General features: G+C 57.4%; 2 protein-coding genes across 4 annotated transcripts in view; both read left to right on the plus strand.

Moving 5' to 3' along the window:
* The first annotated feature begins 2,711 nt into the window (after positions 1-2,711).
* Positions 2,712-16,964, plus strand: IKBKE (inhibitor of nuclear factor kappa B kinase subunit epsilon). Of its 2 annotated transcripts, XM_080367578.1 has the most exons (21): positions 2,712-3,939; positions 4,092-4,192; positions 4,990-5,130; positions 5,480-5,609; positions 6,089-6,270; positions 6,561-6,721; positions 7,214-7,324; positions 7,595-7,774; positions 8,109-8,311; positions 8,715-8,779; positions 8,856-8,947; positions 9,552-9,653; positions 10,993-11,068; positions 11,156-11,268; positions 11,524-11,600; positions 11,851-11,890; positions 12,754-12,855; positions 14,796-14,892; positions 15,421-15,524; positions 15,801-15,872; positions 16,650-16,964. In XM_080367578.1, the coding sequence occupies exons 2-21, from the start codon at positions 4,106-4,108 to the stop codon at positions 16,681-16,683; spliced, it is 2,169 nt and encodes a 722-aa protein (XP_080223704.1). In that variant the 5' UTR covers positions 2,712-3,939; positions 4,092-4,105; the 3' UTR covers positions 16,684-16,964. The 2 variants fall into 2 exon arrangements, with proteins under 2 accessions (XP_080223704.1, XP_080223705.1); XM_080367579.1 differs by lacking the exons at positions 2,712-3,939; positions 4,092-4,192 and adding an exon at positions 4,214-4,806.
* Positions 16,965-21,801: 4,837 nt separating this feature from the next.
* Positions 21,802-24,640, plus strand: part of RASSF5 (Ras association domain family member 5) — a 33,101-nt gene continuing 30,262 nt past the window's right edge. The window contains exon 1 of one of the 2 annotated variants that reach the window (XM_080367608.1): positions 21,802-22,087. In XM_080367608.1, the coding sequence (XP_080223734.1) occupies positions 21,817-22,087 (271 nt within the window). In that variant the 5' untranslated portion in view covers positions 21,802-21,816. Of the gene's footprint in view, positions 22,088-23,802; positions 23,837-24,640 lie in introns of those variants that run through there. The other variant, XM_080367610.1, reaches the window with a different exon arrangement.

Raw genomic sequence — 24,640 nt, forward strand, 5'->3', positions numbered from 1 at the left:
TGCAGCCTTGCATGCAGCCAGATGTGCAGTCTCGCATGCAGCTGGCTGGGTGTGCAGCCTTGCACGCAGCCTTGCATGCAGCCGGGTGTGCAGCCTTGCACACAACTGGGTCCGCAGCTTTGCATGCAGCCGGGTGTGCAGCGTTGCACACAACTGGGTCCGCAGCTTTGCATGCAGCCGGGTGTGCAGTCTCGCATGCAGCTGGCTGGGTGTGCAGCCTTGCATGCAGCCGGGTGTGCAGTCTCGCATGCAGCTGGCTGGGTGTGCAGCCTTGCACGCAGCTTTGCATGCAGCCGGGTGTGCAGCCTCGCACACAACTGGGTCTGCAGCTTTGCATGCAGCCAGATGTGCAGCCTGGCATGCAGCTTTGCATGCAGCTGGGTGTGCAGCCCGTGTGCAAGCCAGCATGCAGCAGATGTGCAGCCCCCCAGCCATGGGTGCCCCCATGAAGGCTTCCCCTGGGGCCACCCCCCAAGCAGCAGCCTCCCGTGGATGTGCCCCCTGCCCGGCGTGTGCCCAGCAGCAGGGTTGGCACAGGGACAGCGTGGAGACCACAGCAGCCGGGGGCTGTGCCCCGCTTTTCTGTCCCAAGCCCCCCAAGGACGAGGTGCCTGCTGCAGGCAGAGCTGCTGCTTGCGCTTTATGTTTTAGGCTTTGCTGCCACCAGCTGGAACAAATTATTTTTATCACAATTTTAGTTTCAAGACCCTGTTTTGGTACTCCCAGCCCGTAAGAGCATCACGCAGGATTTATCATGGCCCTGGGATCCTTAGCACCTTTGGTGTTAAGTGGGATTAAGCCGGATTTCCCAGTTCCTGACCATGGATGCAAAGAGGCTGAGCAGGTCAGATGGGATTTGGGCACCAGCCTGGAGATGAGGAGGGTAAAATCTTCTGGTGGGGCAACCAGGGGAAGGAAATAAGCTGTGAAATCGAAAGGGGCAGCAAAAGAAAGTATAAGGGGGTCTGAAAGGAGCCAGGCACAACCCAGCGGGTGAGTTCTTGGGATTGGACTGGGATCTCCCGCTGAGGCTGGACCTGACTGTGCAACTGGCCAGGAGAGCTGCTGGGGTAACTGGGATGTCTTGGAGCCCCTGGGCGCCGCGGGCTGGCACCATCCCAGCATCAGGGATGTTGGTTTCAGGATCAGTGTGTTGGTTTCCCTTTCGGGCATGCCTGTGGATAACTATGTAAAAAGACTTGCAGCACAACCTGGAAATAATTTTTTTTTTGAGGTGTTATAAGATATTTTAATGATTTCCTTCCTGTCTGTCTTCACCCCTCACTGGCCCAAGTCTGCTCACCCTTCAGCGAAAGCTGAAACAACATGTACGGGTCAGAAGCCTCAGAAAACGCCTGAGCCTGGCTTTCTGCCTTTAAAAAAATCTTTGTTTCAGTTTCTTTTTGCAGTAAAGCACCAAACAGCAGGACGTGCCCCTTTCTCGCTGCTGAGGTCCTGTGCAGGAGCTGAATTTGTGAGGCCACGTGGGGCACGAGGCACCATCGCACCTACAGCAGCTCTTGGCCTTTGGGCAGCTCTGGGAGAAACTCCGCTGGAATTTCCCTCCGGAGGTTTTACTTGCCCCTCTTCCTTGCCTTAACTGCTCTGATCTACAGTTTCGGTAGCGGCCGGAGACGAGAAATGAGCTGTGCTTTTTTTCTGCGTGGGGAAAGGCTTCTCGAGCATCTCCAGCTCAAACCCATGATCTTCTGGGGGCGTGAAGGACACCACACAGCAGCCCAGCCAGCACGTACCCACGCCGCATCTGCTGCCTGTGCCCACAGCCGATGCTGGGTGGGCAGAGTGATGGTCCCCTTGCGGGGGGGGGGACACACAAGCACAGGCTGAAGGACACGGTTACAGCATGCACAGAAAGTATGGCTGGAAATGACCTGAAGAAGTCACCCCCTCCCTTTCTCTTCCTGTTCGCCAAGCTGCAGCAAAATGACTTTGATCAAAGCGATTTAAAGTTTCACTTGGTTGCGCTCACGTCACTCGACTGCACGCTGCCCTGGACTCCGCTGCCTGGCGCCAGCCCGGGACACCCTTTCGATAAGCCGGGGGCAAGGGCCAGCCCGTGCCTCGGTGTGTCGGCTCAGTAGCTCTCCCGTGGGTTTCTCAGGCAGATTGGCATGTGGCTGGGAAATAAAGCTCAGGAGTAATTAGCAAACTAGTTAGGTGCAGAGTTTGTGTGCAGGCTGGTGAAGTGGTGTATCGGTTTTTGGAGGCACCACAAGCTGATGTACTCGCACACCTTTGCAGGCTTCATTTTGTGAGGACAGGGCCTTCAGGCGCACGTCCATGCCAGCCAGAAATAATTCCTGCTAGTGAGACCCTGGCTGCTGGCGCTGCCGTGGGTGAGGTATGCGTGTCCCTGAGCTAGGAGGTGTGAGCAGCCCCGCTCTGCTCTGTGCACACAGTGGGGGTGTGCCCCGAGCACCCCACATCCCACATCCTACCCGGCTCTGCATCCTGCATTCCACATCCCACCCTGCACCCTGCTCTGCATCCCACATCCCTCTCTGCATCCTGCATCCCACCCTGCCCTGCATCCCGCATCCCACATCCCGCCCTGCATCCTGCATCCCACATCCCGCCCTGCATCCCGCATCCCACATCCCGCCTGGCATCCTGCATCCTGCCCTGCATCTCCCCCTGCATCCCAGCTTCCAGCCCATGTCGCAAACCCCTGCCTGCTCTGCCTGCTGCTTCCCACCCTGGCCAAGCCAGGTGCCGAGGGTTTGGTGGTCCTGGTCCCCCTGTGGGGACATCCCATGGAGGTGCTGCTGCAGCTCTGGGTTGGGTCCCCAGTGGGGGCTGTGCCATGGCCCTGCCGTGAGGACCATGGGGTGCTGCCCGCTGATGACGTGGGATGGACAGTGGCCATGTTCAGTGGGGCACAGCGAGCTCAGCCCCAGCACAGCCACCTTCGCCTTTTCTGGCTGAGTTAAGTTCTGGATCTACCGGATCGATGTGAATCGCTGCATGATTCCCAGTGAGAGTGATGCTGGAGGTGCGGCTTGGGAGGAGCCGCTGTCGGAGCCGAGGAATACCCTGAAATCTCCCCTCTGCGCATCTCTGAGACCCTCTGGAAGTGTTTGCCAGAGTTGGGTCCGGCTGCATCAGTTGTTTCGCGTGCGTGGGGGATGGGTTTGCGGCTGGGGGAGGCTCAGGGTTGTTGGCTCTGTTGCACCTGCTTCCTCCCTTCTTGCCTGCACTTTACTATGAGCAGTTTGACCTGCTCACGGGCTGCCCCGGGGATGGGGAGCTGCGCTCCTGCAGGAGCCATCCCTGCAGCTGGAGCGGGAAGCCTCTGCACCGTGCATGGCAGCTGGCACAGCTGGCGAGCACCCGCCTGGAGCAGCCAGCGGCTCTGTAAAGCAGGACGGTGGCAGCAGCTCATGGCAAACGCATCCCGACGTGCGATGCTGTGTCCTGAGCACCAGCCCTGGGCACCACAGGTGCCCGGCACAGCTAACAAAGGCTGAACGCAGAACCTGCCTGCAGATCCCGATCCCATCCTGCTTCCCATCTCCCTGCCCCAGGCGGGGCTGCGTGGTGGTCAGTGCTCAGCACCAGCTGCTGTTACCAAAGTCCATCCCAGCCCCGGCCACAGAGCCAGCGGAGCCCAGCCTGTCTGGGGATGACTGCAACTGGGAATTTTTTTTCTCGAGCAGGAAGCTGAAGCATTTCCTCCTCCAGCCGCAGCTGATGCTTGCAGAGCGGGTTTTGCAATCCCATAGGTTTCTGTTCTCGGGGCGGGGAGGTGCCTCACACCACCTTGCAGCTCGGCATTTGTTTGCTCGTATTTTTTTGCATCTGTCAGTGTTTTGCTGCCAGCCCCGGCAGGTCCCAGCCACAGGGTGGTTTGTGGCAGCGCCAACAGCTCCAGCCCATGCGCAGCCCTTCGCCTGGTGCTGCCCGCTCGGCGCTGGCGAGGTAGGAGGCTGGCAGCTGCCTACCAAATTGATCCCCCAGCCGGCTTTTTTCCTTCGACCATTGCCCGGCAAGGACGGACCCACGCTGGGGTCTGGTGTCAGGGCTGGCAGAGGCCAGCGGCCCCCGGGGTGACCCCTGTGCTGCCCCCGCAGCAGTGCTGCTGGAGATGCAGAGCACACCCAACTACCTCTGGAGCACCGAGGACCTCCTGGGCCAGGGAGCCACGGCCTGCGTCTACAAAGCCCGCAACAAGGTGAGCGGGGGCAGCGGGGGGGACAACCACCCCAACGCCACGGTGCCCCCGTGCCCCCATCCCTCCTGCCCCACGGCGCGGGGACACCTGCGCTGCCCTCTGCTCACCCTCCCAGCAGCTCCCCGGCCGCTGGCAGCGCTGGGGGCTGCTTTGGGTTTTATTTTCATTTTTTCTTTGGCTCCTTCCCGGCTGCAGGCACCGGCTCAGGTCTGTGGGGCCGGGGCAGCTTTTGGGGTGCTGGCAGCCAGGTCCTGTGCACCAGCTGCATGGCAGGGGGAAGGAGCTGTTTGCAGGGGAATGCCCAGAGGTTTTGAAAACCCCGTCCTCGGTGATTTGCATATTTCATGCAAACACTTGCCAGTGTTGGAATAGAGCCTCTCCGCCTTGCCGGCCTTTGAAGTTCATTGAGCAAGCTGTCTGTGCACGGCGTGGGGCAGGAGGGGAGGCTTCGCAGGGGGGTTGGAAACAGCCCCATCCCCGGGGGAACGGGCAGGGAGCGGGCAGGGAGCAGGCAGGGAGCTGCCGGCTGCAGCTCGAGCCACCAACTTGTTACGAAGCTGAATAAACACACTGACACGTAGCACGTGGGCTTCAGGGGCAGGAAGCAAAGGGAGGTGAATATCAGCGGTTTGCTTTGGCAGCGGAGGCAGCGAAGGCTGTGGGACGCCTGGTCAGAAAAGACGTTGTAGTGTCAGCGTGGTTTCATCCCGAGCGGGATGTGGGAGCGGTGAGGAGCTGCTTAGGGCATGGATGGTGTCACCTCCCATTTCCTTTTTCTTTTTTCTTCTTTTTCCCAGAAATCAGGAGAGCTGGTTGCTGTGAAGGTTTTTAATAATGCCAGCTACCTCCGGCCCCAGGAGGTCCAGATGAGAGAGTTCGAGATGCTGAGGAAGCTGAACCATAAAAACATTGTCAAATTATTTGCCGTGGAGGAGACGGTAAGGGGACCGCAGCTGGGCTGGCGATGCGGAGCTGGTGTGAGGAGCAGCGGTCCCAGGCTGCCTCCTCCTCCCACCTCCCTCTGGCTCCACACCACCAGCCTTTCAAGCACTGGGAACACTGGTAGCACTGGGTCACTGCGCTGCAGCTCAGATGTGACCGGCTGTTGTCCCCCAGCCAGTCGCGTGGCACAGTGGGGACATTCTCCAACACTGGTTTGTCTGAGCAGGAGAAACCCAGGGACCCGCCAGCCGAGGGAGGGGACCTTGTTCTGCCCGGGGGGGTGGGGACAGGCCACCAGCTGGGACATAGGGTCGGCCGAGCCCTGACGCCTGCTCCCCGCTGCAGGGCAGCACCAAGCAGAAGGTGCTGGTGATGGAGTACTGCTCGAGCGGCAGCTTGCTGAACGTGCTGGAGGACCCAGCAAATGCCTTCGGCTTGGCTGAGTCTGAGTTCCTCATCGTGCTGCAGTGCGTAGGTGAGTGCGGGGGTCCCTGTGCCCCCAGCCCGTGATGGGGAGCTGCCCCCACCCCCCCTGGTACAGCCCTGGGCAAGGCGCTGCGGGCTGGGGACCTCATGGCGCTGGTGGGACCCTGTGGGCACTGGCCCCGGGCTGTGGACGTGGGGGCTGACGGGCACAGATCGCCCCTCTGAAGGGGGGGGTTGCAAGCTTGGTGTTCGGGGGAAGCCTGAGGGTTTCTCCTGGCAGACCTGCCCCGGGAAGCGGCTGGGGGAACAGGCTGTGCCCCGTGATGGAGGAGCACGAGGGCAGCGCCCAGCCCTGTGCTCGCTCACCCTCTCCATCCCCCGGTCATGCTGGTCCCATTTAAGCACAGCCAGCCCCGGGGCTCATCCCCTCTCCGGCCCTTCTTATGTTCCTGCATTTAAGCAAAACCCTCTGGAGGCTTTTGTGCTCCAGCCCCGCGCACGAGCGCTGCCTTCCCACCTTGTACCCAGTGGCAGGAATGAACCATCTCCGGGAGAACGGCGTGGTGCACAGAGACATCAAACCCGGCAACATCATGCGGCTGATGGGGGAAGATGGGCAGAGCGTCTATAAGCTGACGGATTTTGGGGCTGCCCGAGAGCTGGATGATGATGAAAAGTTTCTGTCTGTCTACGGGACAGAGGAGTATCTCGTGAGTAACAGCGGGTCGCCAGTCTGGTGACCACTGGGAGTCCTGGGCGAAGCTGGTCCCCATCCCTCCATCCAGCAGTGGGGCAACCTGTAGGGAGGACTCGGAGAGCCCAGTCTCAAAGGGGCCACGTTTTCCGAAGAGGGAGCGCTCAGCATTTTCATTGTAGAGTTACCAGTGACGTTTTATTTGGAGGATCCCGCAGTAGAAGAGGCCAAAGCCAGCAGCCAGTGTTCAGTCCCAATGCCCAAGGCTTGATGCCGGCTGCAGCGCTCTCTGCTTCATCCCTGCAGCACCCGGACATGTACGAGCGAGCGGTCCTGCGCAAGCCGCAGCAGAAGGCGTACGGTGTCACCGTTGACCTCTGGAGCATTGGCGTCACCTTCTACCACGCTGCCACTGGCAGCCTCCCCTTTGTCCCCTTCGGGGGACCTCGCAGGAACAAGGAGATCATGTAGGTACCATGTCCGCTGGGGAGGGCTGGTGCTGCTGCGTGGGGAGGTGGGACCGTGGCTGGTGGCCCTGGGGGCTGCAGGAGAACCTGGCTGGGGCTTGGTGCGTGCCAGCAGCCCCGTGACACTGTGCGCTGTAGTTTGCTGCTCGTTTAATCCCGTGTAGCCTGAAAAGCCCCGAAATGCAGCCCGTGGGGAGGGCGCGTGTGCAGTGTGGTAACGGGTCTTTGTCCCATTTACCACATTTGCCCTCAAAATGCATTCTCATGGCTTTGTGGCTAAACAGCTGAAAGAGGAGGCAGGGCTAGTGTTTGCTGGGAAGTTTCTGACTGTTTCTTGCAGTATTTTTCCTCTGTGTGTTTTTTCCCTTTCTGTGAATCGTGCCTTTCCCAGCCCATCCGTGCTCTGCCCTTTCCCTCTTCGCTGAACCCGAGGGGCGTAGTGCCCAGGTGTCGCTCGGCCCGGTTCAGCTGCAAGCAGCATCCTTTCAACAGGTACAAAATCACCACCGAGAAGCCTCCTGGAGCCATCGCGGGGGTCCAGAGGCAGGAGAACGGGAGCATCGAGTGGAGCTACGAGCTGCCTGTTACCTGCCAGCTCTCCGCGTGAGTGTCCCCTGCCGGGCTGGGCTCTGGCTCTCGTGTCCTGGCACAGTGGCTGGAGAGGGCATCCCGCCTCGGACCAAACGGGAAGGTTTAATGAGGCAGACGAGCTTTCCAGCTGCGGGTGTCACAGTTGCCACACCAGGTCTTTGCTTTACAGCCGGGAAATGGGGGTACCAGAGAGGGCAGCGGCTCCATCGGTGCGGGTGCTCAGCACCCTGAGTTTGTGGCTCAGGGTTATGCCGCCCTGTGCAAACATTTCTGCTGCTGCAGGGGGCTGAAGGACCAGCTGATACCCATTTTGGCCAACATCCTGGAGGCGGATCAGGAGAAATGCTGGGGATTCGACCAGTTTTTTGCAGAAACCAATGACATTTTGCACAGGATCGTGGTTGACGTTTTCTCCCTGCAGCAAGCTTCCTCGCATCGCATCTACATCCACTCCTACAACACGTAAGGATGCCAAAGTCACATTAAAAGCAGATTTGAGAATCGAGTGCAGGACCCTTGCCCCCTTGTTTCAGTAGGTGAACGTGGGGGGAGCGCCCGTTCCCTTTGCACCACAGTTAAGCCAGGTTAAAACCAGCCTTTGCCGGGGCGTGTGCTAACGGGGAGCTGTTGGCTCCTGGCACAGCACATGGAGAGCCCCAGGGATGCTGTCCGGGGCTCTGCTGACCCTGTGGGGTGTTTAGCTCTGAGAAGAAGGTGGCAGGCTGTTAAAGTGATGGTACTCTCAGCACTCACCTCATCGCTTATTCCCCGTCCTCTTGTTTCTTTTTCATTTCAGTACTACCAAGTTTTTAGATGCTGTCTTCAAACAAACAAACATAGTCCCTCACCATCAAGAATACTTTTTTGAAGGTCATCTGTATGAGTTAGATCCTAATCTACAAGCTCATAATTTCTGCAAAACCACAGAGCACAACCCTCTGACCTTGCTGAGCACCGCTGAGCAGCCAGAAGATGTTCCGGGAGTCAGATACAGAGACCGTGAGTACTGTTGGCTTGGAGATGCATCACAGCATGTGGCGTGGGTGCCGTAAGAGAGATTTGCTTTAATTATTATCCTAATAGACGCCAGTGCACAGCAGGGGGTGGAAGGTTATGATGCTGGGGTAGGATTTGGAGGTTTCAGGGTCAGTTTTCCTCTGCTGTGTGCAGTTCCTCCATGTCTGCCGGCCACACTGGGTGGTTCGTGCCTTTGTCCGTGTTTCCAAAATATCTTGGAGGGCTGCGCTAAGCCTCCAGCATCGCAGCTGCTCCTGTGCCTGAAGTCCTGAGCAGCTGCAGGGTTTGCTTCGGCGGGTGTGGGATGTCCCTGTGGGGCTGCAGCCACGGCCCGGGGTCTCCCAGCTCACTCCCAAAGCACCCTGACCTCCGCCTGTCTTTCCAGCGGCACTCGAGTTCCCAAAGTTCGTCCCCAAGGTAGACGTGGTGGCCGACTGCGGTGCAGCCAAGGTAGGCACGGTGTCGGCGGTGCCAGGGCAGCCCCAGCCACGGGGCACAGCCACCAGCAGTGCCCTTTGCTTTGCAGAGCGCGGTGGGTGCCGCGCACCAGACGCTGCGCATCGCCCGGGCCCTGCAGCGCTGCCGGGAGCTGCTGGCCAGAGGTCTCCACTGGGTGATGTGAGTGGGGGCGGCGCGGGGGGCACCCGTCCCTTCCCAGCGCCCAGAGGGTTCTGCTTTAGGAGTTTAAACCGCTCAGGGTTTTCCAGCCTCTTCCAGAGGGTGCAGGACCGCTGGGTCCGGTGGGACGTGGTCATGGGGTACTGGGAGGGAGCCCAGTGGCCAGCGTGTCCCCTGTGCAAGGGACAGAGATGCCAGGCTGTGAGGGAGTTGGACCTGTAGGAAGATACTGTTTAGTGCCATGAGGATGCTCCTGTCCCCATTTGTTACTTTTGGGTCACTTTTCCCAGTTTAGGAGATGCTGAGGAAAACAGCGTTATTGTTATTATTACTATTACTATTTTCATTGTGCATTTTCACTGTCCTGCCCATTTCCTTTGGGGCAGGAGCTTTTTGTGCACTGGCAGGATGGTGCTGAGTGGGTGAGAGCCCTCCTGCCTGTGAGCTGCACCCAGTTTTACGTGCATCCACCCCCCCATTTTCTCACAAGCAGCCAGAGAGGAGCCACTGGCTCCATCCTAACCCCCTACCACGGCGGCTGGCCCCGGGATGCAGGCCAGGCTGCCGGGGACCACGGCGGATGGACTGTTTTCTTTCTTGGCAGTGGGAACCTGAAAACAGATTGCTCGAGGATTTTGGAGCAGAGGAGAGGGGCTCTCTCTGTGCTCGCCTGCCTGCAGCTGACTGAGGTGAAGATCCATGGGCTGTAAGTGTGGCTTTGGAGCCTTTGGGGTGCAGGCTCTGGGCTGGGGCAGGCAGCGGCGCTGCACTGAGGCTGCTGCAGATAAGATGTGGGACTCTTAAAGGTGCCTGAATAATCAGAAATAAGTAAAATTCCGGGAATGAGTTGGTAGCTGGAAGGTAAGAGGCTTTTTTCACTGTTTGTGGAGGCTGTGGGAAATGAGCCGCTCTGCTGCTTCTCCCTCTGCTTCAGTTTGTAACGATCGGTCCCTGGTTTCACTGCAGCCCAGAATTAAGTCCCTGTTCCCTGGCTCTTGCTCCAGTTTTCAGACTGTTACAGCCCATGAGCTGCAAAGTGTGAGGAGACAGGGCTTGCTGCTGCCAGCATGTGGGAAAGGGGGAAAGAGCCACCGCTGCCAGCAGAGTGCAAATAACAGGCAGGGTGGCATCAGCTGCCCAGTCCCCACTGGGCTCTGGCCACCGTCACCGGCCCTGATCCCTGCAAGCAGCCCCGGAGAGCCAAGCGCGGGGAGCATCGGGCAGTGCCGGGAGGGTGGCAGCCCATCGCGCCGCGTTCCCACCGAGCTGGCATCCCGCCTGGCCGCACCGTCCGAGGGGCTGGGTTCCCATGCCAGAGGCTCCACTAACGCAGCGTTCATCAGGGGCTGAATTACAGGGAGACCCCGGGCTCTCCTCCCCATAACCGATGCGCCCACTCCCACCCGCGCTGCCCCAGGGAAAGCTGAACCCATTTTATCTAAAGTAGCTCACAGTTATTTTGCTTTTCTGTTTTGTTGCTATTGTGGTGGAAAATTCTTTCCTGCTGGGTTGCTGTTCTTTTATTCTTTTCAATTTAGCAAGTCTCTTAATTTCCATTTCATCTGAAAAGATAGGGACACATGGTTCCCATTGACTCCAGCCGGATTAGCGCAGGGCTGTAGTGCCAAGAGCACTAATGCTGCAGCTGGATGCTGCTGGCTTATCCATCCCTTCGAACACGGTCCGGATCAGGCGTATTTCTGCTGACTTAGCCAGCGTGCACCACTTGGCGCTACATCCCATGCCAGCTGCAGGGAGGCAGGCAACATCTGATCTGGCGTAAAGCCAGTGGGTACAAAGCTAACAATTTTGGAACAAATTGGACACAACGGGGTGAGGGTTTTTTTCCCCCGTGTCAGCACTTTGCATCTGGTGGCTCAGTTCCAGTACCCTGAACGCAGAGTTACTGCCCGAGCAAACGCTGCCCAGCTCCCCCGGGGACCCTGGTGCTGCCTCCACCATGGGATGGAATTTCTTTGCCCAGGTGACGGCTGCCTCCGGCTTATGCTCTGCTTAAGGAATATTCATTTTCGGACTTTTTTCAGGTACGAAGCTGCTCCTGCCAGCAGTGGGGTGCTGGCTCCGAAGGACGTGGCCGTGGTGAAGACAAGGCTGCAGCGGGTGAGCCCGGTGGGCGCGGGGCCAGGAGCACCCGCAGGCACAGGCAGCGTTCGGAGCAGCCAGCCCGACCTTCCTCCTCACCCGCAGGTCGCCGAGGAGCTCTCTCAGTGCTCCCACAGCATCTTTGACTTTCAAGGGGTGCTGGATGGCATTTTGTCTGAACTGGTGAAGCACAGGCAGCAAGTGCACGAAGACAAAAGGTTCGTAGCACCGGTTTTACCAAAATCCCTGCCAACGCTCTGCTGTTCTCCGGCCGGATTGAGCAGACGTCGCTGCATGTGCCCAAACAGCCACTCAAACACCTTTCCACAGCCCTGTGCACACACGTGTGGTATTGCGTGGTGCCCCTATGTACGGGCGTGGGTGGCAGCTGTGTCCCCTAGTTACAGCATCGCCCCAAAGTGCTGATTTCACCCCGACCTCATGCCCTTCCTCCTCCCCTGTCCCGAATGCAGCATCCGGCAGATCGAGTGCTGCCTGGAGAAGATGCAGCTGATCTACAAGCAGTTCAAGAAGGCCAGGATGTGTCTGCGTAAGTGACAGGGATGGTGTCCCCCGGGGGCATGGGGCACGGGGCTGCAGCAGGAATCTCCCTGCGCTGGCCTGGTAGAAAAATGGATTATTTCAGTTTGCTGGCTTTAGCGATTATTTCTGTGCCATGACAGTAGTCCCAGGGGCTGCAGCCCTGAAAAGCCCTTTGAGTGATCTCTGTGTGTTGTGGAATTGCCCATCTATTCAGTTATGAATAGGAAAACGTGGTGACCAGCTTTTTTCCTCCCCAGGGCTGGGCTACAACGAGGAACAAATACACAAGCTGGATAAGTAAGTCCCAACCGTCTCCCCTTCCAAGGACTTGCCCCGTGCTGCAGCCAGACAGGTGTTTGGGGCTGAATCCCAAGGGGATGTCAAATGTTCCTGGGTCACTAACGCTGAGAGGGGGCACCTATATATAAGCGGCTTCTTGGATGGTTCATCGATGCAGGACCTTTCGCAGCGAAGTTCTCGAGCTACCAGCTATTTCAGATGAAGATGTGGGGAAACCTCTGCAGACTTGGGGACAGGGAGTTGCTGCTGAGCCAGATCCCTGCGTGGGTCTGCGGGGATAAGCACATTTCAGGCTATTGCTCACACAGTGCTTATGCATTTTATGGCCATTTATTTGCTGAGAGGCTGATCTAGAAAGTGTCTATGCCTTCATATCTGCTTGACTTTCAGTGAGAGTAAAGTCTCTGATGGCTTTTGTGCCTCTAAAAATCCTCTTTCGGGGTTTTCCTGAAACCAGGGGGATTTAACACGGGCAAGAAATAAAACGCACACTTCAATATATGGTATGGACGGTGAAATTTAACAGGCAGCTTCTATATCTTAATCAATCTTCAGTCTAACCTTGGACATTTGCCTTAAACTCCAGGGCAAAGACTTCTCAGAAGTGCCCCAGGGGTGGGGATGACAGCCCAGCTGAGCATCCCTGCCTGCGGCCCCCTGGCCCCCGAAACCTCCCTCTCCTCTTCATCACAATTAGGTTTTGTTTCCTCCGTAACACTGATGGAAAATTCACTGCTGAGCACCCCGTGCCCCCTCCTCCATTCAAGAGCCAGCTTTCGGTCTCCTGCCATGAGAACTGTGATGTCCATTTTCATGCATTTAAGGAAATAATGGTGTTCTCTCTTTTTGTCTCATTTTAGGGTGAATTTAGGGCATCTGGCCAGGAAGGTTCTGTTGATTTTCCAGGACAAGTGTGTCCAGCGGTACCAGGAGGCCCTGGCCCTCCATGGCAGCAGGATGAGGTACCAGCCCCTGCCCAGCTCTCGCCTGGGGTTTGGGGGCTCTGGCTTTCAGGGAGGAGGCTTTCCAGTAGTCCAGGGCTTCCCAGTGCTCTCAGCTATTGATTGAGTATTGAGACATGGATGGAGATGATGTTATTGTTAACTGCTGCTGAGGGACTCGTAAACAGGTAATAAGACCTTAAAGAAGCAGCTCTGTGAGTGCTAGAAGTCCTGCTGCGTACGCTGGTTCTTTCCCCTGCCGTGTATTTCTGCCCTCTTGTTTTAAGTTTGTGGTTGTTTTTTTTAAAAAATCCCCCTAAACTTGCAGCTTGAGTTCAGGCAGCTGGTTTCCTCACTCTCTGACTAGGAGAGGTTATTTTATCAGGACAAAATTGCTATTGAGATGAAGAGATCTACTCATTAGGCATGATTTTCTTTTAAATGGTGTTTGGGGAATAAGGCATAGAGCAGATTACCTTGCCATGATTGAGTGCAAGCCGCTGACTATCACAGCAGCAAAGAGCAGGGGTGGGGGGGGGGGCAGCTGGGGGAGGAGGATGCTGCAGAATTTACTTTTATTGCAAGGTTGCTTTTAGAGAGGAGCATTCATCCCCTGGGCTGCCAGGGTGGGTGGAAGAAGAATGATTTGCTGTGATGCTTTAGAATTAAATCCAGCTTTTGACCTGGCCCCTAGTTCTGGTGCGGAGTAGCCCTGCATAGGATTTACTAGGGGGAGGATTTTTAGGCTAGAAGTTTGTCCCAGGTGCTCTGGAGTGCCCCAGGAGCAGCAGGCAGTGCCTGCCCTCTCCCTGCTTCTCCCCTTTTCCAGCCTCAGCTTGTGCAGCTGGGGGGGAGGGGGGGGGGGGGGGCGGTCCGTGCTGCAGACCCTTGCCTGCAGGCAGGTTTTGCTTTGGGGACAGAAGCTGTCACCCATGGCCATGTCCCATCATGGGGCCACAAAATCTCCCCTTGGCTTCAGCGGGAATCTTGTCTCGGGGTGAGATTCCTCCTGCGTACGAAGCCCCACGGGATGCAGCAGCCCAGGAATCTGCACTAAAGCCAGGCTTTTACCTCTGCTCGCAGGGAGGAAAAGCTTCTGTGTGCTTTTCTGGAGTATTTTTGTCACTGTTTTTCTGTCCTTAAGGAGAAGGCATCATGAGTCACAGCTGGATATTTTTAATTCACTGTTACTTCAGTTTTAATTGTCCTGTTCTTCCTGCTAGCAGCCAGGGTTTGTGGTGTGGGGGCTGTTTTTCTGGGGACCGGAGGTGGAGCAGTCACCTTAAATATTCTTTCCCTTTTTTTTTTTTTTTTTGTTTTCCTAAAGCCAAACCAAACCTATTTTTATACAGCTCGCTGGCAGCATGGCACCTCCACCCCAGGGCCCCAACACCCTGGCAGGAGCAGAGCAGTTGGCCCCCCCGAAAATCCAGAGACTGGGGCAGAGCGGAGGGATCACTGGTCACACCGTCCCCTCCAGCATCAGTGGTGCTGCCTGCACTGAGGCTGGCCCCGGGGACGTGCTCGAGGGGCAACTTTTCTGCCCTTCAATACACTTCAAATGCGAAGGGAGAGCATGCAAAAAGAAATGCAAACCCGAGGACCCTTTCCGAGTACATGCTCAGTCCCCCACGAGACACAGAGGACCGGCCGGTGCAGCACTTAGGGCAGAAGTGATGAGCTTGAGCTGTCTCATATAAGCAACATTTTCTCCAATTAATTTGCTATTAGTGTTATTTGGATAACCTGGCCTACAGTGGCTATTAGCAGAGCTGCAGCCATAACTACAACGCTGTCGTGACTCATTTGCTTTCCTTCAGGATTTTAACTTGGATCCAGAAAGGTTTGCTGAAAGCAGTACAGAATTAAACCACACACAATTAAAAAAAAAAAAAATATATCCACACTGCTGCCGAACATTGACCGGGAATTTTGAATTTTGTTGTCGTTTTTCTTTCTAGGAAGGTTTGTGAGATAAAGAAGCATCTGAAGAGGCTCAGCAACCGCATCAGCACCTGCAGTGTGGAGACGATGGAGTGCCAGGACTGCCTGCAGAGCGTAGGTGCCCGCGCGGGGTCCTGCCGGGATGCTGCTGCCCACCCTCTCCCTGCTTCCCCCTAACGCTGCTGCTCCCCTTCCCAGCGCCCACCCTGTGCGTCTGGAGCAGGGAAACACCAGAGGATCTGTGAACAGCTTGCTGCAGCTCTCTGTGGGTGATCCACACTGGAGAGCTTGCTTCCCCCCACTGCGTGGGCAAGGAATGGATAAAGCCCCGGCAGTGACATCCCTGGTCTGGGGTGGGGGCCCCGGGGGCATCGGTACCCAGTAAACAGGAACAGCAGCAGTAGAAAAATGATGCTTCACCTCCACTCTCAGGATGGGTTACCTGACAAGCCACCTGGTAGATGCTCTGGTCCTCTGGTTATTTTATTTCGTTTGTCCCGAAGTAGATGTGCTGGCTGTGGCTATGTAGGCATCATTTCCCCAAGTTTTGTCCTGGGGGGGGCAGGCACTGCAGCACCGGGGGGCACAGCACCGCAGACAGCCCGCTGCCTGCCAGGGGCTGCCACGTCTCTCCCTCTGCAGGCTCTGGACAGGTTTCTCCAGACAGAGAAACGGAGCTTGGCCCCGGTTCCTCCTGCACCTTTGCCCGTCCGTCTGAGCCAGGCACGCCAGGAGATGGCCTTTCGGTGGGTCCTTTGGAAGAGGCTTTTGCCGACAGCTCAGTTCCCCAGGGAGAAGCGGGATCTGCTACTGCTCATCCTGGGCACGAGCAACAGGGCGAGCGTTGGGCGAGGGCTCTGTGGCTGTGGGGACACTGCATTCAGCCCATCACTGTGGCCCTGCCGAGTGTGATGCTGGCTCAGTGACCCGGGGGGGGGGGGGGGTCCCTGCCAGAGGGGGTCCTGCGGGGGGGTGGGATGCTGAGCAGCACGGGGGTAAGGGGCTGCTTGTGTCCCCGGCAGGATGCAGGAGCTCCTGGAGCAGATGAGGTCAGTAACTTGTGATCTCCAGTTCAACAACAGCATCATCGAGAGGTGAGTGAAGGCACCCAGAGACGCTGCTCCGAGCGGCAGTTCCTGGCCCTAACACCAGACGTGGCTGTGCAGACCTGGGAAGCGGTTGGTGGGTCTGGGTGGGCTCCATGGGAGCCCATGGATGAGCTTCAGCATGGGCAGCCGTGCCTGGTGCCGAGCACAACCGCGGCTACTCCTGGGGCTGGTTCACATGGGGGTTTTAATGGCACTGAGTTTACATCATGATCTGGCAGCAAAGAGAATTTATTTATCTTGGAAGCTTAAACATGAACTTCTGCAAATGTTACGTCATTTCTACACCATCTTTCCAGCCTTCTTCCTGTGCTGCTCAGCACTGGCAGCTGCTGACTGCCATGGAGAAGTAGAAACTTTCTGGATGAAACTCAGTGCAAAACCCAGCATCCTACTGCTGACAACCCCCTCTGCGTTTCTTCCTATGCAGCCTTGTTTGGTTTTTTGGGGGGGGATCTTGATGCAAATCAACAACGTGAATACGCCTATCAAAATGTCAAAGAGTTTCAGATCAGATTTTGAAAGAAAAAAAGAAATGGGTGACTCAGCCCAGCCCTGTTTTTGTAGGACCACCTGTGTTGTTGCAGCACGTCCACTGTGAATAAGGGGATCAGAAAGGTCTGGTGTGCTCTCGGTATGAAGAGCTTAGCCCAAGAGGCACAGGAGCCAGCCCAACGATTAGTGTCCAACCCAAACTGTAGTTTGGGACTGCGTGAGCCCAGGCGAGCCCTCCCTAACCTAAAGCCTTTGGTTTTGTGTCTGCAGGTTGAGTGGGGCTGCCCCCACTCCTGGCATTTGAGAGATGGTGAATTTGCAGCTGCTGAAGCAAACTGCTTCCCCCAGCAGGGAACACGTACGGCACTTCGGGGCCAGAGCGACGGAGGCGTTTGATATTCGTGCTGGAGGAGCTCTCTGTGTCCTACCTCTCGCTCCAGCACTTTTGCACAGTTCACCAGCATTACACCAGCATTAGCTTTGAGTGGCTTGCAAGCCTTGAGCCTTCAAAAGTGTGACCAGAAAATTGGGTGGGTTTTGGTTTGTTTTTTTTTTTTTCTTTTAAAATGTACTTGAAGGACTTGTTTTTCTAGCTTCTCTGTATCACCACGTCGGATGATGAAGAGGCTAGTCCGATAAATTAGGCCCTCTTACTCCTTTAGGGATTACTCCCACTTTTAACGTACGCCTGCTCCCTGAGGCTTTGTGGAGCGGGGCAGGGGTCCAGGGCAGGAGGGATGCTGTGCCCGATGGATGAGAGACCGGATCCAGCACAGAATGGCTCCAGTGCTCTGCCCAGAGGTGAGAGCCCAGGGAAGACAAAAGCCACAGACCTCTGCCCACGGGCACTGCAGCCTCCCCTCCTGCTTCAGGGCTTCACCTCCAGCCCAGCACCGTGTCTGGGCTGCTCAGGGGTATTGGAATGGGAAGCCAAGGGAAGCTTCTCTTTTTTTGGTACGTTTCTATAAATGCAACTACTAAGTTCTGTGTTTATGCACGTGGGGGTGTGTGCCTTCTCCAAACAAGCCTGAACTGAAACTGTGGCTCCAGCCACCGAACCCGGGGATGCTGCTGAATGCCAAGGCAAAATTGCAGATGAAAGGGCACCCATGAACGTTCTCCAGACACATCTCTGCAAGAGAAGGCAGGGATATTTCTTTTTCTTTTAAGTGAAAGAGGAAAAGAAATCCTAAGCATCCACCTCTCTGCAGGGTGAAAAGATGCATGCATCTGTGGAGGTGACGGCAGCTGGGGTGGCAAAGCTGGGACAGGGACAGGAGGGACCCAAGCGGGTGCTCTGTGGGGCTGGCTGTGAGTTAGTGGGGCTGCCCTGGGAAGACCGTGCCCAACACGTCACTCCTGTTACGCTCCAGAGAAATGGGATTGGAGGGAAAACACGTTACTTCCACCTCATTGCCCCCCCGGAAAGTGCACAGAGAGCTGCAGAAGGACCCCGATGCTCCACGTCAGGGCTGCACCAGCCCTTTTGTTAGGTGTAGTTATTATGCTCTGATTTTCCTACTGGTTTTTGACCTTGGGTTTTATGAGGAGCCGTAATCCTCCAGTTATCGGCTGAGTCAGCTGCTTGCCAGCAGCAGCGTGTGGAGCAGCGATATGGGGAGCCGGGGGTCTTGGGATCCGTGAGCATTAGATAGTATCATGGAGCTCTTTGTGGGAAGAGTCAGGCATGCTGCTCCTCTGTCCACCTTTTCCTGCCTGTCCCCAGCGTGATTTATGGGTTGTCATCCCAACGCTGACCCCACATCCCAGGCTGCAGCCGAAGCCAGGCAGGGCGATAACTCCCAGCCAGCCAGGCTCAGGCACGGTTAGTTACACCTGGGAGGCTCCTGGCAGACCGATGGGCAGAATTGCCTTGGCTCTTCCCACCCCTACCAGTGCAAAGACACATAAATCCCTGCCCTGGGCTCCCTGGTGAGCCCCTGCCCCCCAAACACTCCCCTAGGGAAGGGGACTGTGCTACTGACACTCACGGGGGATGCGCAGGTCCCTCCCGGCCCCGTGGTCTGTGGCGTGGGAGGCATGGGCAGTTGGGTTGGGAAATGTTTGGATTCATTCTTGTCCCTTGCATACGGCCCTTCCCTCTGTGCTTGCCTGGTTACTGCCAGTGTGCAAACGGGCTGCTGGGATTAAAGGAGGTTGGAGCAGGGACTGGGAGCCAGGGCTTCGGGAACACCGGCACCAGCAAAGGCCAAGGGTGAGAGACTTGCTGCACCTCCCAGGGACTGACGCTGCATCTGGAAGGAGATGCTGAGCCATCCCTGGGCAAGCGAACGTGTCTGACTCAACGGCAGTAGGGATGCTCAGAGTGCCTGCCTGGACCTGTCCCTCTGCAGAAAATGAATCACCCAGCTCTGCCCTTCACCTTTCCTCCAGTTCCTTCTCCAGCCTCTTTTCTGGAGGTGACACATGTTATTAGCTGCACTAAAAGCCTCCTGCCACGGCTATTCTGGTTGCCCCCAGCCCCTAGGTGCTGGGACTCCCAGTCTGATGGCACCCAGAGGCAGAGCTGCAGCAAGGGCTGGGCAAGGGGCTGCCTGCCGTGGATGCTCCTGGGATCGACGTGGCAGCAAAGATCTCTAGTCTCTGCTGGGGGACACAGGGGGACATAAGGCAAAATGGTGCGTTCCTGGGAAATGGTGCATTCCTGGAGCTGAACATCGTGCTGCAGCACTGCCTCGAGTCTCAGCGAGGGAGCAAAACGAGCAAGGAGCGGCGGCTCCAGGGCTGTGCCAAACTTCGCTTTCTTGTAAGAACAGGCCAAGCACACCCAGGAGCTCCCCTCGCCCAGGAAACCTTCCCGAGTGGAATCTGGCACCAGATGTTCCCATTCATGTTAATTGTAAAAACCAAAAACCAACATCCTGACTGTCAGACCCAACTACTTACTGTAGAAGAGGTGGAACTAAGCCATCACTTAAAAGCTTTTCTCCCACAAATTATTTTCTAGGATTCTCTTAGTTTTATAATGAACATTATTTTTAATCCAGCTCAAATTCACTGACATCCCCTGTAGGGACAGGGCAGGGAGCCCAGGCAGGGTGTCCTGCCGCACTTCCTCAGGTTCAGTGGAGCTGCACTGATTCGTACCGGCTGAGCGTTTGACCTGGAACATGTTTGGCTTTAACAAAAAAGGATTTATTTCTTGGCAAAAAGAAAAAAGAGGTTTTGCTAATAGCCCTTGTCATGCTTAAACTGCCATAACACAGCAGCTGCAAAGGGGACTCCCAGAATCCAAATGAAACGGGAATTTTCCTGCCAATGTTAATTAGGTTTTTCTCCTCAAATATTTTAACCCTTGGACTAAAAGATCATCCTGTGCTGTCAGAGCTGATTGCCTGCAGAGACAGCTGAGGAGGATAATGACTCTGCCCATCTCTTGTGCAGGTAGAAGCCAAAGCTTCCTGTGCTGACAGAAAATACTACATTTATTTGCACCAGGAGCTGAGCTCTGCAGCTTCCCCGGCTGGCTCTGGCACCGCTGCCAGCAGGAAGGGGCCAAGGCGTGTGACCCGTGGGCAGAGGGTCCTCCGGCACTGGGGAGGGCTTTCTCTGGGGATGCCAGCATCTGCTGGACCATCTCCCGGGAAGATGCCTGCAACCTGCAGTCAGGCTGTGCGTGTCCCTCGCTGCGGCCGCCTGGCTCCCAGGCGCCGGGGACTTCCTCGGGGGCGAGAGGAACCGAAGGCCCCTGCAAGCAACCGGGGATTCCCTCCTGCCTCCCTCCTGGGTCTGAAACCGTGCCCTGGGACGGCACTGGAAAACCAAATGTCCAGAATGGTTTGAGCAGGTCCTCAGCCAGGTGCCAGGTAGGTTTTTGGCTTCAGAAATAGCATTTGCTTTCTTGCAGGTGATTCCTTACACAATTAAGAATCTGGGGAGATCACAGACTAAAATACTGAGGTTTGGGGAAACAATTTACCCAGGAATAAATCTGCTGCTGTTCTCAGGCAGAAGCAGAGGACACATGAAAGTGAATCAGGATTCTGAATAGGGAAGAAAAAGACCTTCCAAAAATTAATCTTGCTACTTAGCGCAGTACAAAACTAGAATTTTCCAAGCTGCATTATTCTTCCTTTGGTTTGAAGCTCTTGTTAGTGACTGCTTATGGCACTAGTCTTTTGTAACTCAGAGCCAGTGTTTTTAATCCATCCTTCAAATTAGAATCCTTGAAAAGGATTTAGGTATCCTTGGCTTATCCTGTCCTCAGGAATTCATGAGAGACATCAAATTCAGATTCCTGTGAGCCCAGAAACCAGGATTCACACAGCCCAGCACTGCCCCCACTGCAGCTGCCTCTTTGCCCAGTTGCTGTCAGGCAAACCAAGGAAATCCAGGGGCAATTCCCGTCTGAGTTACGTATTTCAAACCGGCACAACCGAGTCCAGCAGGGAAGGGATGCTCTGGGTCAGATGGCCAACCCACGAGGCCAGTCACGCTCTGCACAACTCGGGGTGACCGTGTCATCCTCTCTGTGTGCTGGGCTCCATCGGCACCAGGGGGAAAGGGGCAGCAGCTCCAGCCTCTTCCAGCCGCGGGGGAAGGTGTTAGGGTGGCAGGGGACCTTCGCATCCCTCGTGTTCAGAGGACGAGGGGGCCGCTTAGCAGTCACGCTGGCAGAGCAGCAGTGACCACCACACCACACGCGGGCCAGCCACCCCTGTTCGTGCCCCCCCAAAGCCCCCTTCGCCCAGGGGAGAGGTTTGCAAGTGAGCTAGCCAGGCACGGCTGTCCTTGGAGCTGCAGCGCTGGAGCCGCTTCAGAATTTGGCTGTAATATTTTCCTTTTCGCATTTCCCACAACCACAGGAGCCTCCTCGGGGAGAGGTAATGGCTTCGGCTCCCAGCCCGGAGCGTGGCTCCCGAGCCCTGCTGTCACCGCGGTGGGGAAAGGCCATTCCTTCCAGGCTGGCAGCCTGGGCCACCTTGTGCCAGGAGAGGGTCTGCACCAGCCGTGTGTAATCTAGTGCCCCACGCGTGACCTGCCCGCTCCCGTGGGGACAAAGCCCGGGCTGGGATGTGGCTCCTGCAGCAGATGCTGGAGAAAGCCCCTGCACATCCCACCGCGGGGAATGTACGCGCTCCCCCGGGGCACCCCCGGCGGGGGGGGGGAGGGCGTTTCGGGGGGTGGGGTGGGGGGATTCCCACGGGGGAGGGTGCTGCGGGGGGGCGGGGAATCCCGCGGGGAGAGGAGTTTCCACGAGGAAGAACCGCACCATGTGTGTGCGTGTGTGTGTGTGCGCGCGCTAGGGGCAATGGGTCCCGCGGGGAGTGGGCCCGAGGGTCCGTCCTCTGGGGGGGGCAGTCTCCACAGACGGTGCACAGCAGGTCCCGGTGTCCCCCCCCCCCCGCCGTGTCTCCTCCCCCCGGGCCGGTGCAAGGCGCCTGCGCTGCCCCATCCCGCCCGGCGCTCCCAGCCCATGGCGTGGCCGCCCGTGGGGCCGTGCCCCCGCCCGCCGCCCGCCGCCGCCGAGCCGATGGCCCCCGGGAGCCCCGGCGGGGCGCGGGCTGCGCGGCGGCGCCTGCGGAGGCGGGGGGGGGGCCCGCGGCTGCTGCCCGACGTGCGGAGCATCTTCGCGGCGCCGCGGGAGCCGGCGGGGCGCGGGCACCGCTTCGCCCTGCGCCCCCCGCGCCGCGGCTGGTGCGACCTGTGCGGGGAGGCGGTGCGGGAGCGAGCCCTGCGCTGCGACCGTGAGTGCTGCCTGCGCCCTGCCTGCGCCCTGCCTGCGCCCCGCACCCCTGACCTCATCTCTGCCCGGGCGCTTCATCCCACGCTGCAGCCCTGCCCGGCGCTGCCCGCACCCCGCTATGGCCGCAGCGGCACCCCCGCTCTGCCCGCACCCCGCTCTGCCCGCACCCCTCTCTGCCCGCAGCCCCGCTCTCTCCGCACCCCGCTCTCTCCGCACCCCTGCTCCCGCACAGACACCCTCTCCCCCCCCCTTCTCCCCCGCTGCGGCTGCGGGGGGCTCCGCACCGGGCTGCGGATCGCTGCACCCCCGCGGTACCGCGCTCTACAGGGGCTGGGCGGGCGAGGGGACCTGGCCGGGGTCTCCCCGCAAAGGGGCCGTGGGCACGGGGTAGGGCGGGGGGCAGGGCGCGGGGGGCTGCCCGGTGGGGTTGGGAAGTGAGGCTTTTCCGGGAAAGCGGAGGTTATCGGCGGGTGCGCAGGGCTGGGAAAGGGCTGGCATCAGCGCTCGGCAGCAGGTCCCGGTGAGCTGGGTTTGTGTCTCTAAAGCTTTACGGTGAGGTGTAAATTCCTCTAGAAATAGTAAACTGATCGCACGCCTTACTGGGCTTGGTTTGCCTTGCTTACTCCCTGGGTAAGAGCACTCACACCAGCGCGATTCCCCAGGACACGTATCCCCCAAGTCTGGCATGCTGCGTTCATCCCTTCGTTCTGCGGGAGAGATTAATTAATTATTGTTCCTATCGCGTGGGAGGGGACCCGGGGGGGCAGAAGAGGTGACGGAGCCAGGGCCGTGCAGCAGCACACGCTCCGTGTCCCATAGCCCTGGGCGCTGTGCTCGGGCCACCAGGCGTTTGTGTGGGCCTTGGGAAGACATGACATGACCCCCGTCAGTGGGGGTCAGTGACACCCGTGGTGGTGCGGGTGGGGGGGCAGGGAGGTCTGAGCAAACGTGTGTCATGGGTAGCGCGGTGGCGTGTGCTGTGCTGGCTGCTGGCAGTGGAACTGCGCCTTCCCAGCTCGGCCTCGGCACGTCCCGCTGCGGGCTGGGTGGGAGCTGCCGTTTGGGATGCAGCTGCAGCGCTGGGGCTTGGGCAGCTCCAAGATTTGCTGGTTGGGGTCAGCTGAGCCTCCTGATTTTTGGCAGAAGCTGCTAAAGCCAATGCCGTTTAGCCCAGGCTTAAAAGATCACCCGTAGCCAGCTGAGGGTGCCCTTGGTGTCGGTGTGGAGGGCAGGTAGCTGGTACTGGTGGTTACTGGGGCAAGGGAAGGAGCTGCATCCCGCCCCGGGTGCTGGGCTGGGTGCCCAGCTGGCAGCTCAGGAGGAGGCTTCGTTGCTCGTTTGCTGGTTTGTTTGGTTGGTTGGGGGGGGGGGGGTGTCATGCCAGGCACATGCTATAACACCAGCCTCACCGGGGCAATTAGTCCCTCACTCAGCCTGTTGTGCTTCTTACGCTTGGCTTTCCTTAGATTATGAATCAATTAAATGTTTCTAGCCGTGATTTGCATGGCGCGGCGTGAGCAGGGCGCTTACACGTGCCTGCCGGTGCCGTTTGGAAATGAAGGGCGATTGGGAGAGACAGTCGTGCCATATGGCCCTGCTGCGTCGCATTAAGGTTTTAGCACTGACTGCTGTTAATTAAACGTAACCCAGCCGTCAGCACGCGGCCGGCACAACGTGACACAGGAATATGCCGGTGAACTGGCTGTCTGGAGCGCTGTTTGAAGGAGGGTGATGGAAATACGTTTGGCTGGTGTGTACCTTTGCTTTCTGCCTGCCGCCCCCGATTAACTCCCTGGAAGCCCGGTAAGGGCCAGTGTTTTCCCTGGGGCTGGCAGTGGTGCTGTGCCTGGCACGCTGGAGCAAATGCGGGATGGAACGGGGTTAAAAAAAATAGCGTGGGTTTGTTTGAAGCAAACCAAACTTTGTTGGGGCTCTTGTCTGTCACCAGCCATCCTGCAAAGCTGTCACAGGGCTCATGTGCGAGGTGAGGTACTGGGCTGCGGCTTTCGAGATCCTGATCTAAAGTAATAACTGACGGAATCTTGTGGTGCTGCAAATAACTATAAATAGATGTTTTGGGGGACTTTTCCTCTGGCAGGATTTTTTTTCCATAGTTATATTGAAACAAATCTTAAAGAACACTATTTCCCTTTTCATTTCAGAGGAGTATTATTCAGACTGTGGGAGTAGTTCTGCCTCTAAAATTCCCCAAACAGCCAGGCTGGGAGGGGAGGGAAACTTCAGTGGAGACGCTTATAACATCATCTGCATTCCCTGTCGTCCCGATAGCGTATCCTTTCAAAAATGCCCAAGAGCTGCAGACGGGGCGTGCTATCCTCCCGTGGTGAATATTTCTTTTTCTTCTGATTTAGAATTGCTGCTTGTTTGCTTTTGACTTGCAGCCTGAGGATACTCAGGTTTTTGTTTGTACAGCTCTAGTCTATTTTTATTTACATCAGACCTGACCGTCTGTAGTAACATGTGAAGGTGGCATTTATTCCTGCTCCCTCCCCAAACGGTCCGTGTCCTTCCTGTCCATGCCGCGGGCACAGCA

This window comes from Falco punctatus, assembly GCF_963210335.1.
Source record: "Falco punctatus genome assembly, chromosome: 17".
In the NCBI taxonomy this organism is placed as follows: domain Eukaryota; kingdom Metazoa; phylum Chordata; class Aves; order Falconiformes; family Falconidae; genus Falco; species Falco punctatus.

What these genes read in the sequence shown, in the direction of transcription:
- IKBKE (XM_080367578.1), top strand. Translation starts at nt 4,106, where the DNA reads ATGCAGAGCACACCCAACTACCTCTGGAGCACCGAGGACCTCCTGGGC. An exon ending in GGGAGTCAGATACAGAGACC is followed by an intron (nt 8,312 to 8,714) that starts GTGAGTACTGTT and finishes CTGTCTTTCCAG; the next exon opens with CGGCACTCGAGTTCCCAAAG. An exon ending in CTCCATGGCAGCAGGATGAG is followed by an intron (nt 12,856 to 14,795) that starts GTACCAGCCCCT and finishes TTTTCTTTCTAG; the next exon opens with GAAGGTTTGTGAGATAAAGA.